Raw genomic sequence first — 22,912 nt, forward strand, 5'->3', positions numbered from 1 at the left:
GTATTTACACAGCACACACAGATATGGGCGAATGACTTATATTTAATTAATTTTCCAAGAAAATTCTTCTTAGAAACCGGCGAGAATGAGGAGAAGAATTAAATGTAATTTGTTTGAGAAAATGTATAAATTAGAATGTAGAGAATTTTATTTCAAGAGGCAGCTGTAAGGGGCCCCCCTTCGGACGAAAAATGATTATGCTAATACAAATCGATTAATAAATTAGTAAGTCGATTTTATCACAGCCTTCTGATTGAGTTGTTTTACAGTGTTGTCTTAAAATGCCAACATGCCAAGGCAAACCGGTTGATGCTGTTAAGTTGAAGTGCTAAAAAGAATATTAAACTTTATATATATATGTATATGCACTTCTCCCTTCAAATTTTTATAATTAATATGAGGAATGCCTCTTAATGAAAACATTAAACCTAACGTAATATTTACACACCCACCATTTTGTATCAACTAGATTTGGCTTGTACATTTTACTTTTACTTTTAATTTATTTCACTCTTTTTTTTTGGCGGGGGCCTCAAATAATCGCCGCTCCCAGATGTTTTCAGTTTTCTAAATCGGTGCCTTGTAAGAAAGCCAAATAGTGAACTCCTAGAGGAAGAGGCCGCCTCCCAAGCCAGGCTAGTTCTTATAATGTCCCTGAATCTTACTCCAACCAACAGAAAGTGTCGCTAATTTCGGGAAAAAAAGTTTTCTCCATAATTATATCTTTTTGAAAACCGTTTAGATGAAAATAGTTGTTAGGACGTTGGTTAGAAAAGTCAAGTCAAGTCGGGACGCTGATAAAGTGTCTTGGAAAAGAAGAGACCTCAAGCGGCATGCGCATGTCCCTTAAATAACAGATTTAGGGCACAAAACAGTACATTATACCCAAAGGGCCTTTTTACAGGGAACTTTAGCCCTCCCCCAAAAGTACCCTTCAACCAATTTCCCCTGGAGAATGTTTCAAATAAATGAGGCAACAATGGGAATAATGTGCGCAGCAAGTTTCAAGAAAGACGTTGCAGCTGATTTTAGGGGAAAACTTGGAAAAAAGTGGAAATTCCATTCTGTGAAGTAGCACTTCCGCTTGAGAGATTTAGATGGCTACGTGGCTACTTAGTTTCCCTGGTCCTAATCTAAATACAAAGTTACAGCTTCCTGTGATTCTCAGTTACTGCGATATATTACACACACAAACAATAACATTTCTTAAAACCAATTATTTTGGGCAAGATATTGCGTGGAACGCAATACTTTAGTTTTGCGGTGAAAATTCAGAATCGATTGTTAAACTCAATCGATAGTTCTTCCTTTTACTAGAGTATTAAGGTAGAAAATAAAGCTAGTTTAGCGCTAGTTGAGGCAGATTAATGCTGGATATCAGAACAGTGGGGATGACCGAACTATATCGGGATAGAGCCGTAAATATCAGCTGATAGTGGGTCAATAGCACTCGCGCCCATTACCTGTCCGCTTTATCGATGATACTAATATTTAGGGACTATTTCAAATATTATGATTCCTTATCACTCCCTCTCCTAAAAGATAATTTTAGAGACCGTAGTTTGGGCACTGATATGGCATGATCAGCAGTCACACCTATGTATTCAATTATCTATCGATAATCCAGTCAGAATTCTCACACAACTCGCATATATCAGTTTCTATCATTCAGAATTCTATATAATTACGCACAATTATAGACAACAACTATCTCTACAATTGAGTGAAATTTGAACTATTAAGGTTCAATACTAAAGGAAATATGGGAAGGTTAAGTTTTGGTAAACTTTCATATTACCTAAACTTTGAATAGAAATATCTCGGTTTCTATCGTTCAGAATTCTATATAATTACGCAGAATTATAGACAACTATCTCTACAATTAAGTGAAATTTGAACTATTAATGATCAATACTAGAGGAAATATGGGAAGGTTAAGTTTAGGTGAACTTTAATATTACCTAAACTTCGAATAGAAATATCTCGGTTTCTATCGTTCAGAATTCTATATAATTACGCACAATTATAGACAACAACTATCTCTACAATTGAGTGAAATTTGAACTATTAAGGTTCAATACTAAAGGAAATATGGAAAGGTTAAATTTAGGTAAACTTTAATATTACCTAAACTTTGAATAGAAATATCTCGGTTCCTATCATTCAGAATTCTATATAATTACGGACAATTATAGACAATTGTCTCTACAATTGTGGGAAATATGAATTTTGGTTCAATGTTTTCGTTATCTGGTTTTGATATCGTCAGACTGTAGGAGAGTTGCATTGGGTTGCATAAAATGCCAATTTGTTTTATTTTTATTTTTTTCTTTGATAATATAACTGCAACTGAAACTTGATTGTTTGGACAACTAATAAAATATTTATTATCTGTTTTGGAACATATTTTCTAGTCGTTAATGGCTCAATTAATCAATAGAACTTGTAATGCGTCTAATTTCCATCAGTAAACAATAGCTGAACTGTTGTTCTCTCTTTATTGGTTTTAATTAGACATTTTTTGAAAATTTAGACAGTGGTTTTAATTAAGTTGATACGTATTTAATTTGTCGACCTCATAAACATGTTTAATGGCATATAATTAACAATTCTTTTTAATTAATAGATGCTGTTAAATTTATTCTTTAACTAAAAAAAATATCTTCAATTATGATTTAAATGGTCTCTTCAGGCCTCGACTTTTCTACTAAATGTTTTTTTTGACTATAACAATGTTTACATAAAATGAGTATTAGGCAAGCAGGAGTTCTTAAAAGTTTTCTAATATGGAAAAGTGGTTTTCAGAAATTTGTGAATTTAGGTAAACTTTCATATTGCCTAAACATCGTAATGTCTCGGTTTCTATCGTTCAGAATTCTATATAATTACGTACAATTACAATTATAATTACGTGTGTGCATAAAAGGGTTTATTCCCTTTAACAAAATGAGGTTATGCTCTAAATTGGTGTATCGGAAGTACGAGGGTCGTTTGAAAAGTCCGTGCAAAAATAAAAACTACTTAATTTTTTGGGGTAAACCTTTTTTATTTTTCAACATAGTCTCCTTTTAGGCTTATACACTTCGTCCAACGCTGCTCTAGTTTGTTGATCCCTTCCGAATAATAGGATTTGTCCAAGTCTGAAAAATAGCCATTCGTTTCTGCAATCACCTCCTCGTTTCAATAAAATCTTTTTCCCGCCAGCCATTTCTTCATATTGGGGAACAAACAGTAGTCCGAGGGAGCCAAGTCTGGAGAATAGGGGGGGATGTGAAACGAGTTGGAACCCTATTTCCATTAATTTTGCGACCACAACTGCTGAGGTGTGAGCTGGTGCGTTGTCGTGATGGAAAAGGACTTTTTTGTGGGCCAATAGTGGGCGTTTTTCTTGCAGCTCGGTTTTCAAACGGTCCAATAACGATGAATAATATGCACCTGTAATAGTTTTTTACCTTTTCCAGATAGTCGATGAGGATTATTCGTTGCGAATCCCAAAAGACAGTCGCCATAATCTTTCCGGCCGAAGGAACGGTCTTCGCCTTTTTTGGCGCAGATTCCCCCTTGGTAACCCATTGTTTAGATTGTTCTTTGGTCTGAGAAGTGTAGTGATGTATCCATGTTTCATCCACAGTGACGAAACGACGCTTAAAGTCCTGCGGATTCTTCTGGAACAGCTGCAAACCGTCCTTGCAACACTGCACACGATTTCGTTTTTGGTCAAGCGTGAGCAATCGCGGCACCCATCTTGCGGATAGCTTTGTCATGTCCAAATGTTGATGCAAAATATTATGTACCCGTTCATTCGAGATGCCCACAGCACTAGCAATCTCACGCACCTTCACTCTTCTGTCATCCATCACCATATCATGGATTTTATCAATGATTTCTGGAGTAGTAACCTCAACAGGGCGTCCAGAACGTTCAGCGTCACTTGTGCCCATATGGCCACTCCGAAAATTTTGAAACCACTTATAAACTGTTCTAATCGAAGGTGCAGAGTCACCATAATGTTTATCAAGCTTCTCTTTAGTCTCCTGAGGCGTTTTGCCTTTCATAAAGTAATGTTTAATCAACACACGAAATTCTTTTTCGTCCATTTTTTGAAAATCACTCGACTTCCTCGATTCAAACGAATGCCAAACACAAAGAAATAGACCGATCTGGCTGAAACTTGGTGTGTGTTCTTCCAAGAGATGCTACTAACTAAACATAACCTCGATACGCGCCAGTAGTGCTACCTCTCTGACTTTGCACGGACTTTTCAAACGACCCTTATATCTGCTTTCAGAGGCGATTCTTTTTCCTTTCTAAGAATAGTTCCTTTGATTTTAATCTTGTTTTTTGATTGATAGCAATCGCTGAAGTCCTCAAATAAATTTTTATCTGAAACATTTTCAACTTTCGTAAGATTAAAAAAGAGAAATGAAGATATAGTTGAAATTTACATCAGTAAATTAGGGTTTCCGGTGGGCGGGGTTTTTCCACTAGTCCAAGCAATACTATCGAGATTTCCTGTAGTACCAATCTAGAATATTACGTACATAAAATGAAGTAATTAAAAGAGCAACAAAACATTACATCACCCTGCAATTTTAAGATTAATATTGTCTGAAAGAGTTCATCAAAGTATCATAATAAGTGAACCGTGACGCGAAATCAAGATAAAATAATTAAAAGAAATAATTTCCTTTATCAACGAATATTTAATACACTAAATACCTCCCACTCATCAAAAAAACAAAAATGAAATAAAATTTAATGGTGAACCAGTATGAACTGGTACCAAAGATGGATGCAACAATGTGTGTGCGAATGAATCATAAATACGTTTCCAAATATTATTGACTGGAATAAAAGTTAATATATGAATAAACAATAATGTGACGTGAATTATTCATTGCGATTAATTAAACAATCGATTCAGATTTAATATAATGATGATCTAATGTTAGAAAAAAAAAATCGATTTTTTTTTTCCTTTTGTTTTATTATTACCCAGCAGTTTATGGGTGTGAATTTGATTAGAGTATTTCTGCCACTATAATATCTGCATAATCATACGTGGTAATATTCTTAATTATGTTCTTACTTCCTACCGGAAGTACGTACGGGCGCCAAGAAGGGAAATCCTACCAATAAAATATCTTAATATAGCGAAAATATCGCAATTTTTATTTTTTTAAATTTCTTTACGTATAATACTTTTTTTTTTTTTTTACAAAAATTTAGGTCTCATCTGTAATCAAAAAGTTAAGAATCATTTTCAGATTCCCGGTAAAAATTCGAAAGTCTAAAATTTGCTCTTTAAAAAATATACTTTTATAGTGTCAAGATAATGTAATTCAAAATCCCAGTTAGTTAACTACACACAGCGCGTAGAAATAATAACCAAAGAGAAATTAAGGCATTTTTGTAAAAGAAATGTTTGCAGAAACTCTCGCTAGAGAGTGCTTGCATGTCAGTTAGTTACATTCGAGCTGCAGTTAACCATTCCTTAACAATACAAGCACAACTACTACACAGTGATATGGCCAAACAGATTGTTGAAGAAATCAACAATAAACCAGTAATTGTAAGTGTTCTATCGTTTATATTATAGATTATTAATTTATTTTAAGAAATCTACTAAAGAAATCCACATAAATTCACGCTGCTAATTTTTATGGTAATGATTAGAGAACGAATGTGAATTTTAAATTCAAGGTTTAATGCATTTCTTTTAAAGTTGTTAACAGACATTACTTAATAATTTATTATACTTGAAACTTGACGCAACATGTTCTTGTAAAGTTTTTTTTTTTTTAATTTTGGTTTAAGAAGTGTCAACAACTTGAGTTCGTAGACAATTGGAGCCTTTTTAACAGCATTGCCAACCTCAAGATAGTGTTCTCTTGTTACAGACAACACCGTTTACCACTGGGATAGTGTGCTGTAAGACTTTAAGATTGTGAGCAAGACAGTTTTTTTTTTGGTAACCGGTACTCCATAAATTGGGGGCGAATTTAGGCGGTTTTTTACTAATTTTTCTCATGTGTTTGGATTTAATATCGTGTGACAGAGAGCAGCATAACTCAAAACATTGAAAATTCGCTGAAATTCCAAATTTTGACTTTCTTTTTTTTTGAGAACCCAATATTGGTCTCGAAATTAGCGACCAGCCCGAAATGCTATCTCAATGAATCGATGTTTTTAAATAAAATCATTTTTTCCAAAAATAGGAAAAGCTTCAACGACTTACTTTTTATAACTTCATGTACATACACACAGATTTGTAACTACTATTTGAGAAACTGTTCGGGGGAAGAGGTAGGGCTAAATTTTCGTCTAAATTCTTATTTAAACTCTGATATAAAACTGCCTTTTTCTAATAATACTGATAGGATAGGAACCCAATGTGTAAAAGAAAATTCATTGGATAAAAAAAAACGGTTTAGCGAAAGTCTCATTTTTATGGATAAATTTTTGTGGTTTTTAACCAGTTTTTGTTGAAGCACCAAATATTTCATTACGTAAATTATTGTAAGATAGTCTTATATGTTTTATTTTATAGTCTTATGAATAAATGCACCAGATTTTTTTGTTTAATTTTAATTTGCGAGCAAATTTAATTGCATACATAATGCGGCAGGTTGTTCATATTAGATTTGTAATATTTGTATTTCGTTAAATAAATAGTGACAGTTTGAATAATCACTTAAAGTGGGGATTAATACTTTCACTGATGTTGCAATTCTGCTAGATATGATCTGTGTTCTAAGTAATTGATCACTTCGTTTATTGTTCATAGAACTTCAATCAAGTCGTCTTGAATACAATCAGGTCCATTAAAACAATCATTAATCGCCCGGATAACAGGAAGAAAAACTGGACTTCTTCCTTTTACGAAAAATAGTTAACACAAAATGTCAAGATTGTAGATGCTGCAGAAAATGTAAGGAAAATTGACCATTTCTTGGGGGGTTGGAAGCGGGAAAACCCCTGCAACTTTCTAATGAATAAGCGATAAAACCGCATTTACTTAGGAATTCCGCGGTTCTGCATTGATCTTTGGCAAGATTATAAAGCTCCCTCGCAGAGCACTCCTTTTATTGGCTCCACAATGAGATGAGCATCACTTCTGATAGTCAAACAGCTCTAATAGTACTAGGGAAGCCTTAGTAGGAAAATGCAGAAAACGCCATTTGACACTCGGGGAAGAAAGTTTACTACTTTTATGGATTCCAGGGCATTCGGTGAGAGAGGGCATTGAAAGAGTCGATGAAAGGTTGAGCATATTATTTTGGGGACCCCGAGGATGTCTTGGCAACTTTGAAGCGAAATAAATCCGGTTCACTATATAATCTGGTTAAGAAACACTTACTTATTCTGGCCGGAGATGGTTGATCATGCTACTGGAGCTGGAGTCCCTGTATCCCTTCGAAAGGGACATCAACGCCTTGTGGTCAAGGTGAGGGGAGACCATGGTATCATTGCCCAGTTTCGAATTTTTATAATCAACAATTTTCCACGTACTCACACCAGGAAAAGTCAGTATTTCTTTTCAGATTTCCCAGTTTATAATTGGATGTTCTCATCCTCGGACATACAATTGGCTGGGAATCAGAAATCACGTTTCACAGTGATAAAACGCAGCTCGTAATTGTCACTAATCACGTTCACTATTTATGGTGCCGATAAGAATCAGTTATTAGAAAAATAATAAATGAAAAAGTAGTTGAAGAGACACACACACTGCCTGTTTAAAATTCTCAAGGTCTGACTTATTTCACAACTAGGAATTTTTAGATAATATTTGTGACTGGAAAAAACCAAATTACACTTTACGGTTTCAGCCCAACTTACAGCCTTCCTCAGTACGGCTTGAAAACGGATTTCCTTTACAGAAATTACGCGGAAATAACACTATTACGAAGTATATAAACCAAATCGTAAAAGCCAAAAACTATAAACAAAAGCTTCTTGTCAGCTCCCATGGTGTTTTCTGAACTAAAAAAACAAATTTGAACTAACTACGATAGTTTTCCTGTGTATACTATGACTTCCCACAGACAGATGGACCGAAATAGTCAGAGGATCAAAAATCATCATTCCAAGCTGATATTTCTGGAGAAAACGCAAAAGGAAAAATCCTCTCTATCCCAATACTTTTCTCTTGGAGGAACAAGGGAAAATAAAATGCAGTAGTGTTTGAACGAACATTTTAGCAAAAAATTTCCCATTTTAAACGTAAACAAACATGTTTAAATAAATACATGTATAAAAGATTACTTAAAAAATAAAAATAAAAAAATCCACCGCTATAACTTTCAACTGTACCGCTAGATATAATGAAGATGTCAAGGTCAACTGATAACCTAATTAGATCATCTGTATAGACCAAGTCATCCTTATGTCTGTTCGTACGACACGTGAATCTAACAAGTCTTTAACCAGAGCTATTATAACTGGAAATTTCCAATTTAATCAACATTTATCTATCTACCAATTTCTAACACAGCTTATATTATTGATTAATAACAAAAATCATCTGGTAAGTCATACACATGTAAATATTATAATTCTCTTTGGAATTACGTAAATGTTCTTTGGAAAATAACTACAAACGTACGTTGCGTGAGAAAAATATGGTGGCAACACGAATTGCACTTACGGCCATTGCGATTTTCTAACTAGTTCTTCAGAAATGAATTAAAAAAAGAAAAAAAAAAAAGTAAAGTATATTTTTTCAGATGAGCTTTACGTCCAAGTACCGAATTAGGTGCTGTGGACGGAGGCGACTAACAAACATACTTAACTATCAAGTTCTTATATTAATAAACATTAAATTTATTTAGTTTAGTCCAAGGTTTACAACCCACTGCCACATGAATCTGTGCTTAGCCTTTAATCGCTCGATTACTGAGGCATAATTCCAAATATAAATAATTTGACCAACTTTAAGTAGCCATGTTGACTTCAGCAGTAGCTGGACGAAAGCATTCTAAAGAATATAATGACGTTGTAAGTTCACCGGTAAGGGTTATGTAACAAGCACTCTGAGTGGGCGACAACTAACCAATTAGAGCGAAGAAAAGAAATAAAACTAGTTATTAACCTTCACCGTTGGCTAGGATTCAGTATTTATTTAATTTTATTTGTTTATCTATATTCCTTGAAATCATTTGCTAGAAGTGTGATTCACCATTGGCAGCACTGGATGCTAGTTTAATCTAATCTGGCAAAGGGGATAAAATGATCTAATAATTAATTGTGATCCCCTTTGCAGTTCTCTTAATCTTTAATTTCTTGGCGATTACTAGATTCGTGCCATAAACCTATTTACTATTCTCAGAAAGTGTGTCATAAACTAAGCAGCATCTCTAATTTTAATCCAAGGATTACAGAAGAAGAAGGAAAATTAAAAGTTATACTGATAAAAAAAATGACGAAAGCTAATTTTACAATTACGCTGTTTACTACCGTAAAATATACGCCCAAGATCGAAACGTCACAGCTTCAATAAACATTGCCTGAGAAAGGTTTCGAATCAAAGTGGAAGACCTAAATTATGACCCAACTGTTTGAACCTAGCCTAAAACTAGTATACAGACAGACAAACTGCTGAAACTAAATATAAACAGTTGAGAATCTATTTAATAATAGTGATACAGTAGTGTTTATATTTAGAGCGAGATCTCAGTTCCATTTGTGGGTTTATCAACGTGTTAAGGTTTGTCACATATAACTCGCATTATTTGCTGTGGAAAAAAGAAAGATAATTTCAATAAATGATTCAATTACTATAAAGAATTATGTAAACCCTAACCAGATATAGAATTTGAACAATTCTTCGATTCTTCCTTGTTAAAGCTCAAAAATACAGGATTCTATTCATTGAAACATCATTTTCGGTCAGACAATATTCAATAAATTTCGAATTACGGTTTATATATATAATGTGTCTGGTTTCTCTGGAAAAAGAGAAACGCAACCTAGTTGTTATTTCCAAACTGTGGTTAAAACCAGAACAGATTATAAAACGACACTCACAGCCACGGTTACTTCACTTCACTAAGTTTTTACCAACCTAACCTGCCCGTTTTCTCCCTACCTTCTGTTTACTCGAAGCTGTGAGAATGCGCTCTGAGATAGGCGGAGAAATTTAAATTAAATATCTTTTACTTATATTTAATCTTTTTTAATAGTTAATAGGTCATCAATGGAGTACTTTGCCCACAAAATGGAACTTGAGAGTTTGTAGCACAACCATGCCCCACACACGGACAGACAAACCATTTGTAAAAATTCAAATTTTTGTAGGCTGAATATTTATGGTGAAATCTAGGAAATAGAAAATTTGTCAAAATCACTTCTGCTTATCTAGGTATTGATAGGAAATGGAAAAAAATGTTGGCCATTGCAAGATGCGATGTATCTTCTTTTTTGAGTGTCATCTCTGGCGTACCATCCGGTCTCATGTTGTAGTATATAGTCTCATCCCGTCGCAACAGATGTCAGTCTATAAGAAGCACTGCTGCCTAATCTGTTTTTTTTTTATATTTTTTTTAATTTAACACACATTTATTTGATTAATAGACGGATATATTCAAGCAAACCGTGAAGGGCAGATATATAAAACATGTCTGGCGTACTTATATAATTGTGAACATACTCGTACGTACTAACGTCTTTACCGTACTATTCCCAAGGTTTTAACTAGTAGATTTTCTGCCAACTTTACATTTCAAAACATATTTAATTGATACTGACCCCATTAATGCATATATATATAAACATATATGCAATAAGCGAATTTAGTTTCAGCAGTTTTAAAGAAAATCGCCGTAAACTGAAAAATCAATACAGAAAAGTGGCCTTCCGGAATGACTGTTTTTGCCCAAAAGTTTAATTATAGGTTCCTTGATGTAGAAAAAAACATATTTTTAGGCTCTCAGTTTGGCCTCAAAACAAATATTTCCCGTGGGAATTCCGAGTGGAAAATCTGGACGATCGTGAATTGTTTCTCTTACGGGTGGAAGACAAAAAAAAAAAAACTTGTTACACGTGGAAAATAAAGACATTTAAATACCTTGCACGTGCAATTATAAAGTTATTTGCTTTTTTTAAAACAAAAGATTTTATTGGATTCAAATCTTAGCTAATCAATTTCTAACTTTAATAAGAACTGTGGAGGTTATATTACGTCAGCAAGCAAGGTTATAGGAGTAAGGTTTTGATTACTTGCAATATACCTACCTGTTTGAGGAGCTCCAGTAATCGAGTATTAGGATTAACACTATCAGCACGTTGTAGGAGTTCCTTATGTTCAGCCATTCTGACTTTAACGCTCTGAAAAAAAAAATCATCACGAATTAATTTCATTAATTTTTAAAAATTGGTTTTTGCTAAAACCGGACAGTTTTAATAAAATGAACTTTGTGGCACAGGAGCTCTATGCAAGGGGAGACAACGTGATGGAGGAGAGTTCGGCGCCAGACCAGCTCCCCGTGCGTTCGGCGGCGGCAGCTGGGGGCCAGCGGGGAGCCCTCTGGAGGGCCATCAAGAGGAACTTGCTGCCCATGCTCACTGTGGCAAGCGTGGGAGGAGGCATCGCGCTTGGCTTAGTTCTTAGGTTCTCCGCCATCAAGAGGTGAGTCATTATTCAATTTTCAGTTATTTACTATTCAAGAATCTCAAATCTCAAAATAAACTGGTTTGGAGCATATGGAGACACAACTTTGGATTGCAATCGTTTCAAGTGTCTACTTTCTCGTATCCCTCCCAAACCGGATGTAGATCGTGTAAATTTTCGTCTTTGGATCTCCAGCTTTGATATCCTTGAGTAAAATAATTTGGATGAGAAGTGAAGTAAAAAAAAATTCTTCCTGCTTTTTCATAAAGGGGTAATAAATAATAGTGCATTGAATTTAAATTTGTATTTAAAGTAATCATGCAAAATACTAGGAAAATAAAACAGAATTGGAAGTGGCTCGGACTAGCGGCCTTCTATGAAACTATTTATGGGCTCATCGTCATTAAGTGGCAGTGGAGCGCCATTGTGGTCCGAATATAAGAAATGAGTTTGTCCAAGAGTCGTTAAGTTTTGTTTGACCTAAGGTACTTCGGGGTATCCAAAGTAGAGTTTGAGTCATTGCTCTAAGTACTTTAGATTTATAGCTATGGTAGCTACTCTATTTAGCTCTTACAAGAGGCTATTTCAAACCTACTAACCGCTGTTCACAAATATACATCGCGCACTAGTTTGGTGTGGGGTGGGGGCCCCGAAGTAAACAAACAAATTATTAGCCGAGTATTGAATTTCCATGAAAAATAACGTGTTTACATTCACCCGAGGAAACTAATGTGTTCACTCATAGAGTCTTTCTCTTTAAATTAGTTATAAATTTTGTTTGATTTTGTCTGTCGTCATGTTCATTGTATCCCACGCAAATTTCGATCTTTCACCCATCATCAGAAGTTAGAATAATCAGTTTGGTGTTGAGATTTCGTCGAAATCTCTACAGGAAACTGATTAATGGAAAGGTTGGCCGGAAGTTCCACCACTTTACTCAGTAGAATTCCCCAAATACGTAAAATGTTTCGCTAACAGCTCCAACGATTTTATTTAAAATTTTTAAGAGAGAGACAGTAGTCTCTCTCACACACACATACAACTCTTTGTAAAAAATCACATTTTCGAATTCAGGGGACCTCAGAATTGATAATGAAAATTCGAAATAAACAATCTGAAAGATTACTTCTCTTCTACTTGTACAGTTAGAAAAAGTAGAAAAATATAAAGTGATTTAAAAAAAGGATTTGGAATACGTCATTGTTTGTTAAACGTCACATAAATTAAATGAAAATTATCGTCATAAAGTTAAAGCTATTTGAATAAATAATTACTTATTCCATTAGTCAGTTCTAGTTCTGGTTATCATTAACTCAAATCTACATTTTTAGAGCTAATTTTTTTTTCCTTTTTTCCAAATCGATATTTTAATAGATTGTTATTAAAAGAGTAGTAAATTATGCGCAAAACATGTTCAATAGCTTGTAATTCGGATGGGGGGGAGCCGTAAAAAATGTTCTACTTTGGTTCATTTATTTTATTTTATTTTTTTCTGTTACGTAATCTGAGTGGGTTGGAAATCTGATGTAAGCATTCACATGACTTTATTTTACCGGTTTTTTTCATCTTTTTTTTTAAGGAGATCGACTTTTTGGCCATTAGCGCTATCTAAAACATTTTTCTACATAATCTGCGGCAACCCAAGGTTGGTTGGCATCACTGATTTGGGTTGGACGCCCGCGCACTAAAAGTCCCCTTTTTTAACCTCAAAAAAAAAAAACAACTTTTGAGTTAAAAGATGTAACTTGAAACAAATAACGTGAAATTATGTGATCATGTTCTCGTAAAATAGTTTAAATTATCTAAGAGAGCAGTCCAAAAATGTTGGTTTTCTCGTCGTCTATAAAAGTTCTATAATGAAGTCAGTTTATGTTAAAAAACTTGTGATATTAAATTACTCTGAGGAAGGTTCGTAAGTCATTGTTTATTTTATTTTAAAATAAAAGTACCTACTTTTAAAAAAAAAAAAAAAAAATTAAGGCGCATCAATATCTAAGGTGCTTGGCACCCGAAGCTTTTTTTTCAATGCGCTTCCAGCTTCGTTTAAGGCGTCTTTTTTTGAAGGGAGAACTGCGTGAAGCTCATATGAGGATAAAATCTAAAGGCCCGCAGTTGGGAATCCAGTACGCTAACAACTGATCTAATACCTTCCCTAGAAGTATTATTTTTATTCTTATTCTTTTTTTTTTTTTTTTAATGATTTAAGACGCGTCAACATCTAAGGTTATTGGCGCCCGGAGCTTTTTTCAGTGCACTTGTTACAGACAACACTGTCTATCACCGGACAGTGAGCTGTAAGAAGCTCCTAGGAATCTAAGGGTACGTTCACAACGGAGCTGTGAGCATAGATGATAGCGGAGATGATAGCAGTGATGCATCAGCGCTTATAGAATAACCTAGTACATTCTTATGTGAGCGTGCACAACGAAGCTTCGACTAGTGACTCATACTCGCTGCTATAAACGAGCATAGATGATAGAATTGAATTTTTCATTTTTCTGCTAGCTGAACTCCAGTATCGGAGCTTCAAAATGGAGGTAGAAAAATTAATTAGTGCTGTCTTTACTCATTATTTTTGGTTATTATTTTATTATTTACTTTTAAACAATATTTTGTTTTTTAAATCGTGCTTACATTTATTTTTATGTGTATTTATTTGTTTTTCCTCAATATAACCTTACCTCAGAGTTATCACTAGTTTTTCTTCTATAGTTATAGGATTTCCATGACAATTTTTCCTACGTTTTCTTAATTTTGTCCTTATTTTTTCTAAAATTTAGTCAAATGTGGTTGGACCCATCCTCACATATTCAAAAAAACGATCCGGATAATTTCTAAGTTCCTTATATAAATAGTGAAATTCGCCCAAAGTACTTCGTTTTTTTATTTATGGTATGTACATGATATTTTCTACATCTTTTTTTTTTTAAATATACCATTTCGTTGCTGGTGAACATAAAAACTCTTCTTCACTACTCGACATGTTGCATGTATCACAGCTCCGTTGTGCACACTAATCAGCGATTATATTTTACTCTATCAGTTATCATCTCTGCTATCATCTATACTCACAGCTCCGTTGTAAACGTACCCTAAGGGTCAGCTGCTGGATTCGAACCCGGGACCTCCGCGTGGGAGTCCAGTATGCTAACCTCATAGCTAATCCCAGTATTATTATTATTATTTCTGATGAAGGGCCGGTAGGTTGAAGGGTTGGTCCAAAATGTCTTTACAAATTAAAAATAAAAATGATGAGATTAAAAATGAGTTTTAATAAAATTACAAATCATATTAAAAAATCATTCAATAAAATGTCGTAAAAAAACTATAAAAAAATGATCTAATCATAGCAATTTTCGCCTTAATCAGAAGTCCGCCTAAAAGAATAAGCATTTCTTTACTTTGTAAGCAATTCTTTATAATTTATTTTCAGATGGACACCCCGAGAGATAATGTACGTCCAGTTTCCTGGCGATCTTTTCCTGAGAATGTTGAAAGCACTTATTATACCACTTCTTGTCTCTTCCATCACCTCGGCCATTGGCTCGCTAGACTTGAGCCTGTCCAAGAAAATTGGTGGCCGCGCCATATTGTACTATCTGGTGACAACGATCATTGCTGTAATCGAAGGGATCATATTGGTAGTTATAATACATCCAGGAAGAGGGGAGTTTGATGCTACGAAAGCACCACCAGCGGCCAGAGCTATAACTACTGTAGATACCTTGCTAGATTTGATTAGGTAGGTTTCAATTTTTAAAATTGTAAACAATGACAATAATATTTGACAGTTCACTGACTGGAGTACAGGTTGTCCAAATTAGTTTTACTGCATTACAACGAGGATGGTGACCAGTAAAAAAAAAAAAAAAAAAAAAATCATGCTAGGACGCTGCTTTTCCCAAAATTTTTAAATTAATAAATTTTTTGTTCTGTTTTTCAGGAACATGTTCCCGCCGAATTTAATACAGAGTTGTGTGTCTCAAGTGAGTAATAAGGTTTTTTTTATGTTGAATAACTTCACTCCCTAGTGGGCGAAGGTAGTTTTCACCAGAAATATGTCTTTAGGACCTCCTGAGTACCAAAAAAAGCAAAAAACAAAAAAATCTATTTGCGTCAATTTTAAGTAAGTCAATTTTATTGTGAATTCGGAAAAAACTTATTAAAAACTTCGAACTTGTTAACATACAGACTTCATTATAAAGATTTTAGTGACCCCCGACTATAGTTTACAGATTAATTATGTTTTATTTTTAAATGGAACCCTGAATTTTTACACATCCAGATCTCTCGTTTTGTTTTGTTTTTTATTCCTGAAGATGAACTTATAGTTCGAAACGTTGACTTGAAGATTTTTTTATTCCTACTGGTCAAAACTTAAGATTTCTCTGAAAGAAAATGTTAAGGTCATTCAGTTGGATTCGAACCCGGGATCTCCTCGTGGGAATCCATTACGCAAACCTAATCTGGTTCCCTGGTGAACATTATATTTTTTGTTATTATTCCATGGGAAAAAAACAAGAATTTGGCTTAACCGGAAATTGCTATTTTAGTCTATTCTACAAGATGCGCAAACGGAAGTCTGGGTCGTTTGAGTGATTTCACAACACATATATCATTGCGTAGCATAAAATAATATTTAAATTCTATTGATTTATCGCTTCCCAAATATACAACATTATAAAGGAGCAAATCTCAGAGTAAAGTGATGATTAAGAAGTGTTGATGAAAATAGCCAACCCAGCTGCTGTCATCATAGCAAGGAGGCCGAGATGGCGTTGGGTTAACAGCAGGCGAAGAGCGACCAAATCAATTTATATTTAGATTGGAGTTCCGGAACGCGCGGTTTGGCAAGCTTGATAGGAGTTGGGAAATTACACTGGAGATTAAAGTTTAATATACTGCCGGAATACTGAAGCAGGAATTGGGTCAAGATTAGTGATGCTGGGTGGACATGCTTCCTGGGTACAATACGATGAATATTTCCCATTTTCATTTATTCCAAATTTTATCAAAAAGTTTCTTTTAAACTTCCAAATTTTTTAATAAAAGTTTGCGAGAATGCTCGTTCACTAAGCACGCCCGTCCACAAACGCTCCTTACATCTAACTTTAATGGGGAGGGGGTATAATTTTTCAATGAGTAAAGTTAAAAAGATATCGTGTATACACTTCCGGCCTATTGATTTTCTTCGATTTCAGCAACATCAATTCTCTGCAGTATATGTGGTTAATACCGCACTACTAAGTAAACCCTTTAGAAGGGTCTTCTTCTTCCCTCCGCCGGAAGTGGCTTAAAAACGAATTTCTCTCAAAACTCATTTTCCAAAATTTGTCTCAGTTCGAATCCTCTTAGCAAAAAAAGTCTCCTAATTGTTAAATTCAAAAATAATTATTGCAATTACTATTTGATATTTAAATAAAATTTTGTTGGTTTCAGTACAGAACTGTGTTAACGCCTCCAGCGGTCATGGACAACACTACTCAAGGTAAAAGAGCACACTTTATGTCCAGAATGTACCAGATTCATCTGGCCATATTGAAGAAAGTAGATTTAAGTAGCTATTATTAGTCTCGAAAGGTAAATTAGATTTGTTTATTCTATTTAGATTCGATAGCTAAATAGATTAAAAGCTAATATTACCAAGAGTTTAATGGCTAACGTTAAACACTAACTCAGGAACGAGCGTAAATTACAAGTAACTAATTAGAGAAAATAAACTGAATGACGACCTTGTGAATGCACCGGGAAGAGTGAATTAAATATAAACATCCATGAGTCTGTCCTGAAAGAGGAAGTAACGGCGGTATTCGAATAGGGAGCTCCTATTTCCTTGTGAAGGACGTGCACAGTTGAAAGTTCGGCTCTTTGGAGGAGAAAGGATCCTTGAAGCAGGATTCTCTCTCCAGAATAATGATTCATCAAACAGACTGTAGGGTGTGCTCAAACTGGAGCAAGCCACACTATGTCTTCTGAGTCGCACTGGCATTTCCAACATACAAAGGAATCTGATCTAACCCCACGCAATTTTTAGACTAAACGTGGCCAGAGTGCAGACCATTGGTGGATTCAAATTTCTAAACGGATGGAGGATTCCTTTTGTTGCAGAGCTGGTATTGTATGGGACATTATGGGAATGCTTAAATTTTTTTCATTAATTTTCGGGAGAAAGACCACCCTCTCCGTGTATACCCATATCGTTTTATTTTTATTTTTTGCCTAATTTTTTCAGATGTAAAAACTTGGACCATAACGCATCAATACACAAACAGTTCCAACGTGCTCGGACTAGTAGTGTTCGCCGTGGTACAGGGTGTTGCCATAGGTCAGATGGGAAAAGTGGGAAAACCTCTGCTGAATTTCTATTCAGCACTGGGTGAATCCATGATGCTTATCACCAACTGGGTTATATGGTCAGTAAAAAGTTTAATTTCATCATTGGTTAGAAATTATTGATTTTCCAAAATGTATTTTCTTTTTTGTAGATCGATACATTTTTTCTTTTAATTTTTTTTAAGCCAGGTTGTCACCAATTGGTGTTTTCTTCTTGGTAGCTGCCAAAATGATTGAAGCTGAAAGTTTTGCCGTGATGATCGGACAACTGGGATTGTACTTCTTGACAGTTATCATTGGCCTGTTTGTCCATGGATTTATCGTATTACCAATTATTTTCTTCGTGGCGACAAGAATCATACCATTCACATTTCTGGCCAACATGGGCCAGGCCATTGTTACAGCGTTTGCTACAGGATCTAGGTATGCAGTTTATTTTATTTTTTTGTCTTTAGGGCGCGTCAACATCTGAGGTTATTGGCGCCCAGAGTTTTTTTCAGTATATTATCTTAGGATTCTAGGAAGAGAAAAGCTAAGAGCCAATAGCTGGATTCGAACCCACGATCTCCACGTGGGAATCCTGTAAGCTAAGAAATGAGCTAATTTCTTCCAGGCAGTTTATATCATTACAAAACTTTAAGAAGTAAATGATGGAACCTGATTTAAATCTTGCGGGAAGGCTCTTAATAAATACTTTAATGTAATTATGAATTTAAAATTTATGTTAGACAAGTATGAAGTTAGGTGTCACAAAATAATGGAACAGGTTAGGTTGGTGGTCAGGATTCCCTGGCTTCCTGTCACACAGAAACTGTAAATGCAATGTTCAATTAAGGGTTTGCAAGAGGAAGGATGTTCGATAACAGCCAGAGTCATTTTTACAAAAAAAGGATTTTTTGGGGGGTGTGAAGGTGTCATGGACGGAAGCGACCAGATAGCGTACTATAATAAATTCTCATATTGACCTTTAAATAAAATCCAAAGCCTAGGCCAGGAATCGACTTTCAGTACCAACAATACATCTGAAATTTGCAGGCCTCGCCTCTAACCGCTCAGCTACCGTGGCGCCTATCTTTCTCCAGTAAAGTGTAACGCTGCCCTCAAGAAACCCTTTCGGAGAAGTTTCCATTAATTTAAAAAAAAATCAATGAATTATTATTTTAATTTTGTAAAGGACTTCTCCTAAATTATTGCATTGCTATAATGATTTAAAGATTTGAAAAATTCTCTGCACACCTGACTTATTAACTTTATCTTTTTATTTTACAGTTCAGCATCTCTGTCTGTATCGATGAGCTGCTTAGAAGAAAAGAACAACGTCGATCCCAGAGTCACGAGATTTGTAATGCCAATAGGCGCTACAGTAAACATGGACGGTACCGCTTTATATGAAGCAGTAGCCGTCATCTTTATATCGCAAGTGCGGCATGTCAGCCTGTCGCTGGGCCAGATCATAGCAGTAAGGTTGGTGAATATTGTTTACATTTTGAAGATTAATAATCGTTTGGCGATTAATGTTAGGAAATCGAGTAGAATTGCAATTCTTCATCTCAACATGGTGGAGAGGAAGATCTTAGAGAAGGTTGTTGATCACAACGAGAAAAAAAAAAGAGTTTAAATCATGAATACACCCCTTACACCCCGAGTGTTAATCCTGGACAAAACACCCAAGATCTCAGCCCCATCAGGATTCCTCGAACGAGAAAAATGCTTTATAATTCAGTGATATCGGGCTGAACAAATTGGGCAAGTTTTCTATTAAAAAATAATAATAAATTGAAAAATTGAATTTGAGCTAACGAAAAGTAATTGTGAGTTCTCTACAACTTAAATAAATTATGTTTTCCAAAATTTTCTTAATGATATTGATAATAATCTGTTTTATTTTAGTGTTTCCTCAACAATGGCCAGTATTGGAGCTGCCAGCATACCGCAAGCCGGACTGGTTACCATGGTGATGGTATTGGATACTGTTGGCTTACCAGCAGAGGATGTAACACTTATATTCGCTGTTGATTGGCTTCTGTAAGTGTATTGCATAGTACTGAAAGTAAAATACCTAGTTTTCTGAGTGCTTCTCAAAGAGAAAGATCATGGAATTTCTGTAACGAGGGCTAGAGACTTCTTAGTTCAGTATCCATCACCGTAAGGTGAGGGGTAAGCAAGTTCTGTGAAAAGAAAATTTAAAGGTCGGCAGGTGGATTTGAATCCAGAATCTCCACGTCGGAAAGCAGTCTCTAACCATTCAGTTAATCCCTTTAGTATTAATAATATGCTACGTATTACAAATTTAATTCTAACGAAGACTATATAAATCATATGGGCAATTTTCGCTTAAAGACAAGAAATAAACTGCTGAACCAACTCAGAAACATGAATAAATCTGTTATTACATAACTCTAATCGAAAGCCAGTGCCAAACTTAAAGATTTTCTTGTGGCACCATCTAGTAGGAAAACCAGCCCTGACCAATTTTCTTGATTAGTCTTAAGGGTGTAGAAAGGTACTCCTGAGTAAAAACTTAAAAGGCGGCGACCTTTCAGTCCTACATGACCTTCATACTGAGCAGAAATGAGTGCAGTGCCGTTTCTTCATCTACAAACCTGTACACCCGTACAGGTATAACACGTATAACCCTATCTGTCTGTTGTCAGATGTGAATATTATTTCACTCAGTCAGCTTTAGTTCGTCAAGACAATTATGATCGTTCGAATGTATGTATTACTAGTTTTGGTTGGAGTAATGTCGAAAATAGTACCCTTACAGAGAACTTGGTAACTATTCATGATTTTTTTGTAAGTATAACTTTAAGTTTCAAGAAAAATTAATTACAAGAATTGTGATTAAAAAAAGGTTGTGTGAGTGTCCATCCATTTATTTACTTTTACTAATAATTTTTTGATTTATTTTTGTTTTCTGCCAACAGGGATCGATTCAGAACGTCAATCAATGTAGTTGGTGATTCATTAGGTGCTGGAATTGTGGCTCATCTGAGTAAAAAAGAACTCGAAAAAGTACCTCACATTAGAGATTAAGAGAAATATTTTTTTTTAAAAAAGTGGCATGTTACCCTTTTTGGGCCATAAAAATGAGAACATGTACAAATATTATTCTGTATAACGAAGAAAAACATTTACATTTGGTGATTTTTTTTACTCAAAAAAGTGCGCTATAAAAAGAAACAAATAGAAAAGCGCACCTAAATGGATACATAATGTACATATTACATTTAATGTATTGAATGCACATAATGTATTTATTTTATTTCTTTATTTTTATATTACAAACGTACAGGTAACTCCCGGCTTCTGGTTGCTGAAGTGGACCTAGATTGGGGTAGAGAAAATAGTAACCTTTATGTAAAGGATAATTCTTAAATTTGTCAAAGTCATAATAAAAATTATTTTAAAGAAAAATAGAGATAACCAAAATGTATTTATTTTAAGAAAGTTAAAATTTAAGACCCATTTTTCAATGTGTAAATCCCTGTAAGATGTGAATGAACACCCATTTGCAATTCTGTCTTGACATTGTTGTCGAATGTAAACAAACTGTCTTCTAAGTTGGCAATACGTGACAGTAATCTTATTCCTTCTCCTTGCAGAGAAGAGGCTTTCCCCAAGGAATTAGCTAAACCCTTTCAGATTCATCTGGTATGCCTTTCTCCTGGAATTACATTTTTGTACGTTAAGTTGTAGTAGAAAAGTTTGGTTGATTCCAGCAACCAACGCGCCCTACTATACTTTGCCAGGTATTCGATTCCTCATTTACCTGTGGCATTCTCCCACATTTTGTTCTGTTACACCGGGAGAGAGGGTAGTTGAAAGGTTTAAGATTGTCCACAACTCCGGGGGTTACCAGTAAAATAAAATTAATAGTCTAAAATGGTTTTTATTTCGTTACAAATTATAAGATAATTTATTCCACATTATTGTGAATGTTATTTAAAAAAAAAAGTGCTAAAAGCAAATTTTTTATATACATTTATATATACTATAATTATTACTATTTTGTAAATTAGGTACTATTTAACAAAAATTATCCCTTTTTAAAAAAGGAAATATCTCTAGTGCCAAAATAAAAAATAACTTTAGGGAATTAGATTTTTTCCCTGAAATAAAATTTTAAAAACCAGAATGTATTCTTGAAAAAAATTAAAATTCTAATGTTTAAATTTTAAATAAAATTTGGTTTTAATTTTTTTTTAAAACCAGTTTTATTTTTGAAGGGTATTAATTTATATTCTATGTTTAAGTTTTAAAAATGTTTTAATTTTATAATAGTTTTTATTTTTATTGTTCAAGTTTATAAAGAATGTGATTAGTTGAATAATATGAGACATACAGCCATTAATTTCTGTAATTTCATCAAAAAATAAGGAAGAATTAAAAATGTATTTATTATTTTCAGCCTAAGTACATATGTTTAATTAAAAAAATAAATAGAAACAGTTCTAGGGAAGGGATTAGCTATGAGGTTAGCATACTGGACTCCCACGCGGAGGTCCCGGGTTCGAATCCAGCAGCTGACCCTTAGATTTTCTCTTCCTAGGAGCTTCTTACAGCTCACTGTCCGGTGATGGACAGTGTTGTCTGTAACGAGAGAACACTGTCCGGAGGCCGGCAGTACACTGGAAAAAGCTCCGGGCGCTAATGACCTCAACTGTTGATGCGCCAAAAAAAAAAAAAAAAAGAAACAGTTCTACTATATCAAGTTTTAATGCATAATAAAAAAAAAATGAATTATTACAATTTATTCAATCATATAAAATTCAATTTATTAATCAAACAATTTTTAAATTTTAATACTTTTAAAATAACTATAAGAAAAACCGGTTAAAAAAAGTCAGATAATATTATATTAAACTAGCTCACTGACAATGTTAATCTTCGCTCTGGAAGCAATCTTAACATAACCTTCCTAAGTTATTAGTTTATTACTTTAAAAGGTAATGGTTCGCCTTACAG

At 34.4% G+C, this 22,912-nt stretch overlaps 2 protein-coding genes across 5 annotated transcripts in view; one reads left to right on the top strand and one right to left on the bottom strand.

The window, feature by feature from the left end:
- The window catches only part of Eaat1 (Excitatory amino acid transporter 1), a 37,780-nt gene extending 15,139 nt beyond the window's left edge, over positions 1-22,641 (top strand). For 2 of the 4 annotated variants that reach the window (XM_074115275.1, XM_074115276.1), the window contains 9 exons: positions 11,427-11,629; positions 15,045-15,353; positions 15,555-15,597; positions 17,051-17,099; positions 17,844-18,024; positions 18,134-18,367; positions 19,214-19,408; positions 19,835-19,969; positions 20,872-22,641. In XM_074115275.1, the coding sequence (XP_073971376.1) occupies positions 11,427-11,629; positions 15,045-15,353; positions 15,555-15,597; positions 17,051-17,099; positions 17,844-18,024; positions 18,134-18,367; positions 19,214-19,408; positions 19,835-19,969; positions 20,872-20,980 (1,458 nt within the window). In that variant the 3' untranslated portion in view covers positions 20,981-22,641. Of the gene's footprint in view, positions 1-5,418; positions 5,573-11,426; positions 11,630-13,318; positions 13,520-15,044; positions 15,354-15,554; positions 15,598-17,050; positions 17,100-17,843; positions 18,025-18,133; positions 18,368-19,213; positions 19,409-19,834; positions 19,970-20,871 lie in introns of those variants that run through there. The other 2 variants (XM_074115273.1, XM_074115277.1) reach the window with 2 other exon arrangements.
- LOC141447584 (uncharacterized) overlaps positions 1-22,912 on the bottom strand; it is a 101,210-nt gene that overhangs the window by 75,324 nt on the left and 2,974 nt on the right. The window contains exon 2 of the mRNA XM_074115287.1: positions 11,236-11,328. The gene's annotated coding sequence lies outside the window, so the exon portion shown is untranslated. The remainder of the gene's footprint in view (positions 1-11,235; positions 11,329-22,912) is intronic.

Source organism: Rhodnius prolixus, unplaced genomic scaffold (assembly GCF_049639745.1).
Source record: "Rhodnius prolixus isolate KJV_2025 unplaced genomic scaffold, Rpr scaffold_7, whole genome shotgun sequence".
In the NCBI taxonomy this organism is placed as follows: domain Eukaryota; kingdom Metazoa; phylum Arthropoda; class Insecta; order Hemiptera; family Reduviidae; genus Rhodnius; species Rhodnius prolixus.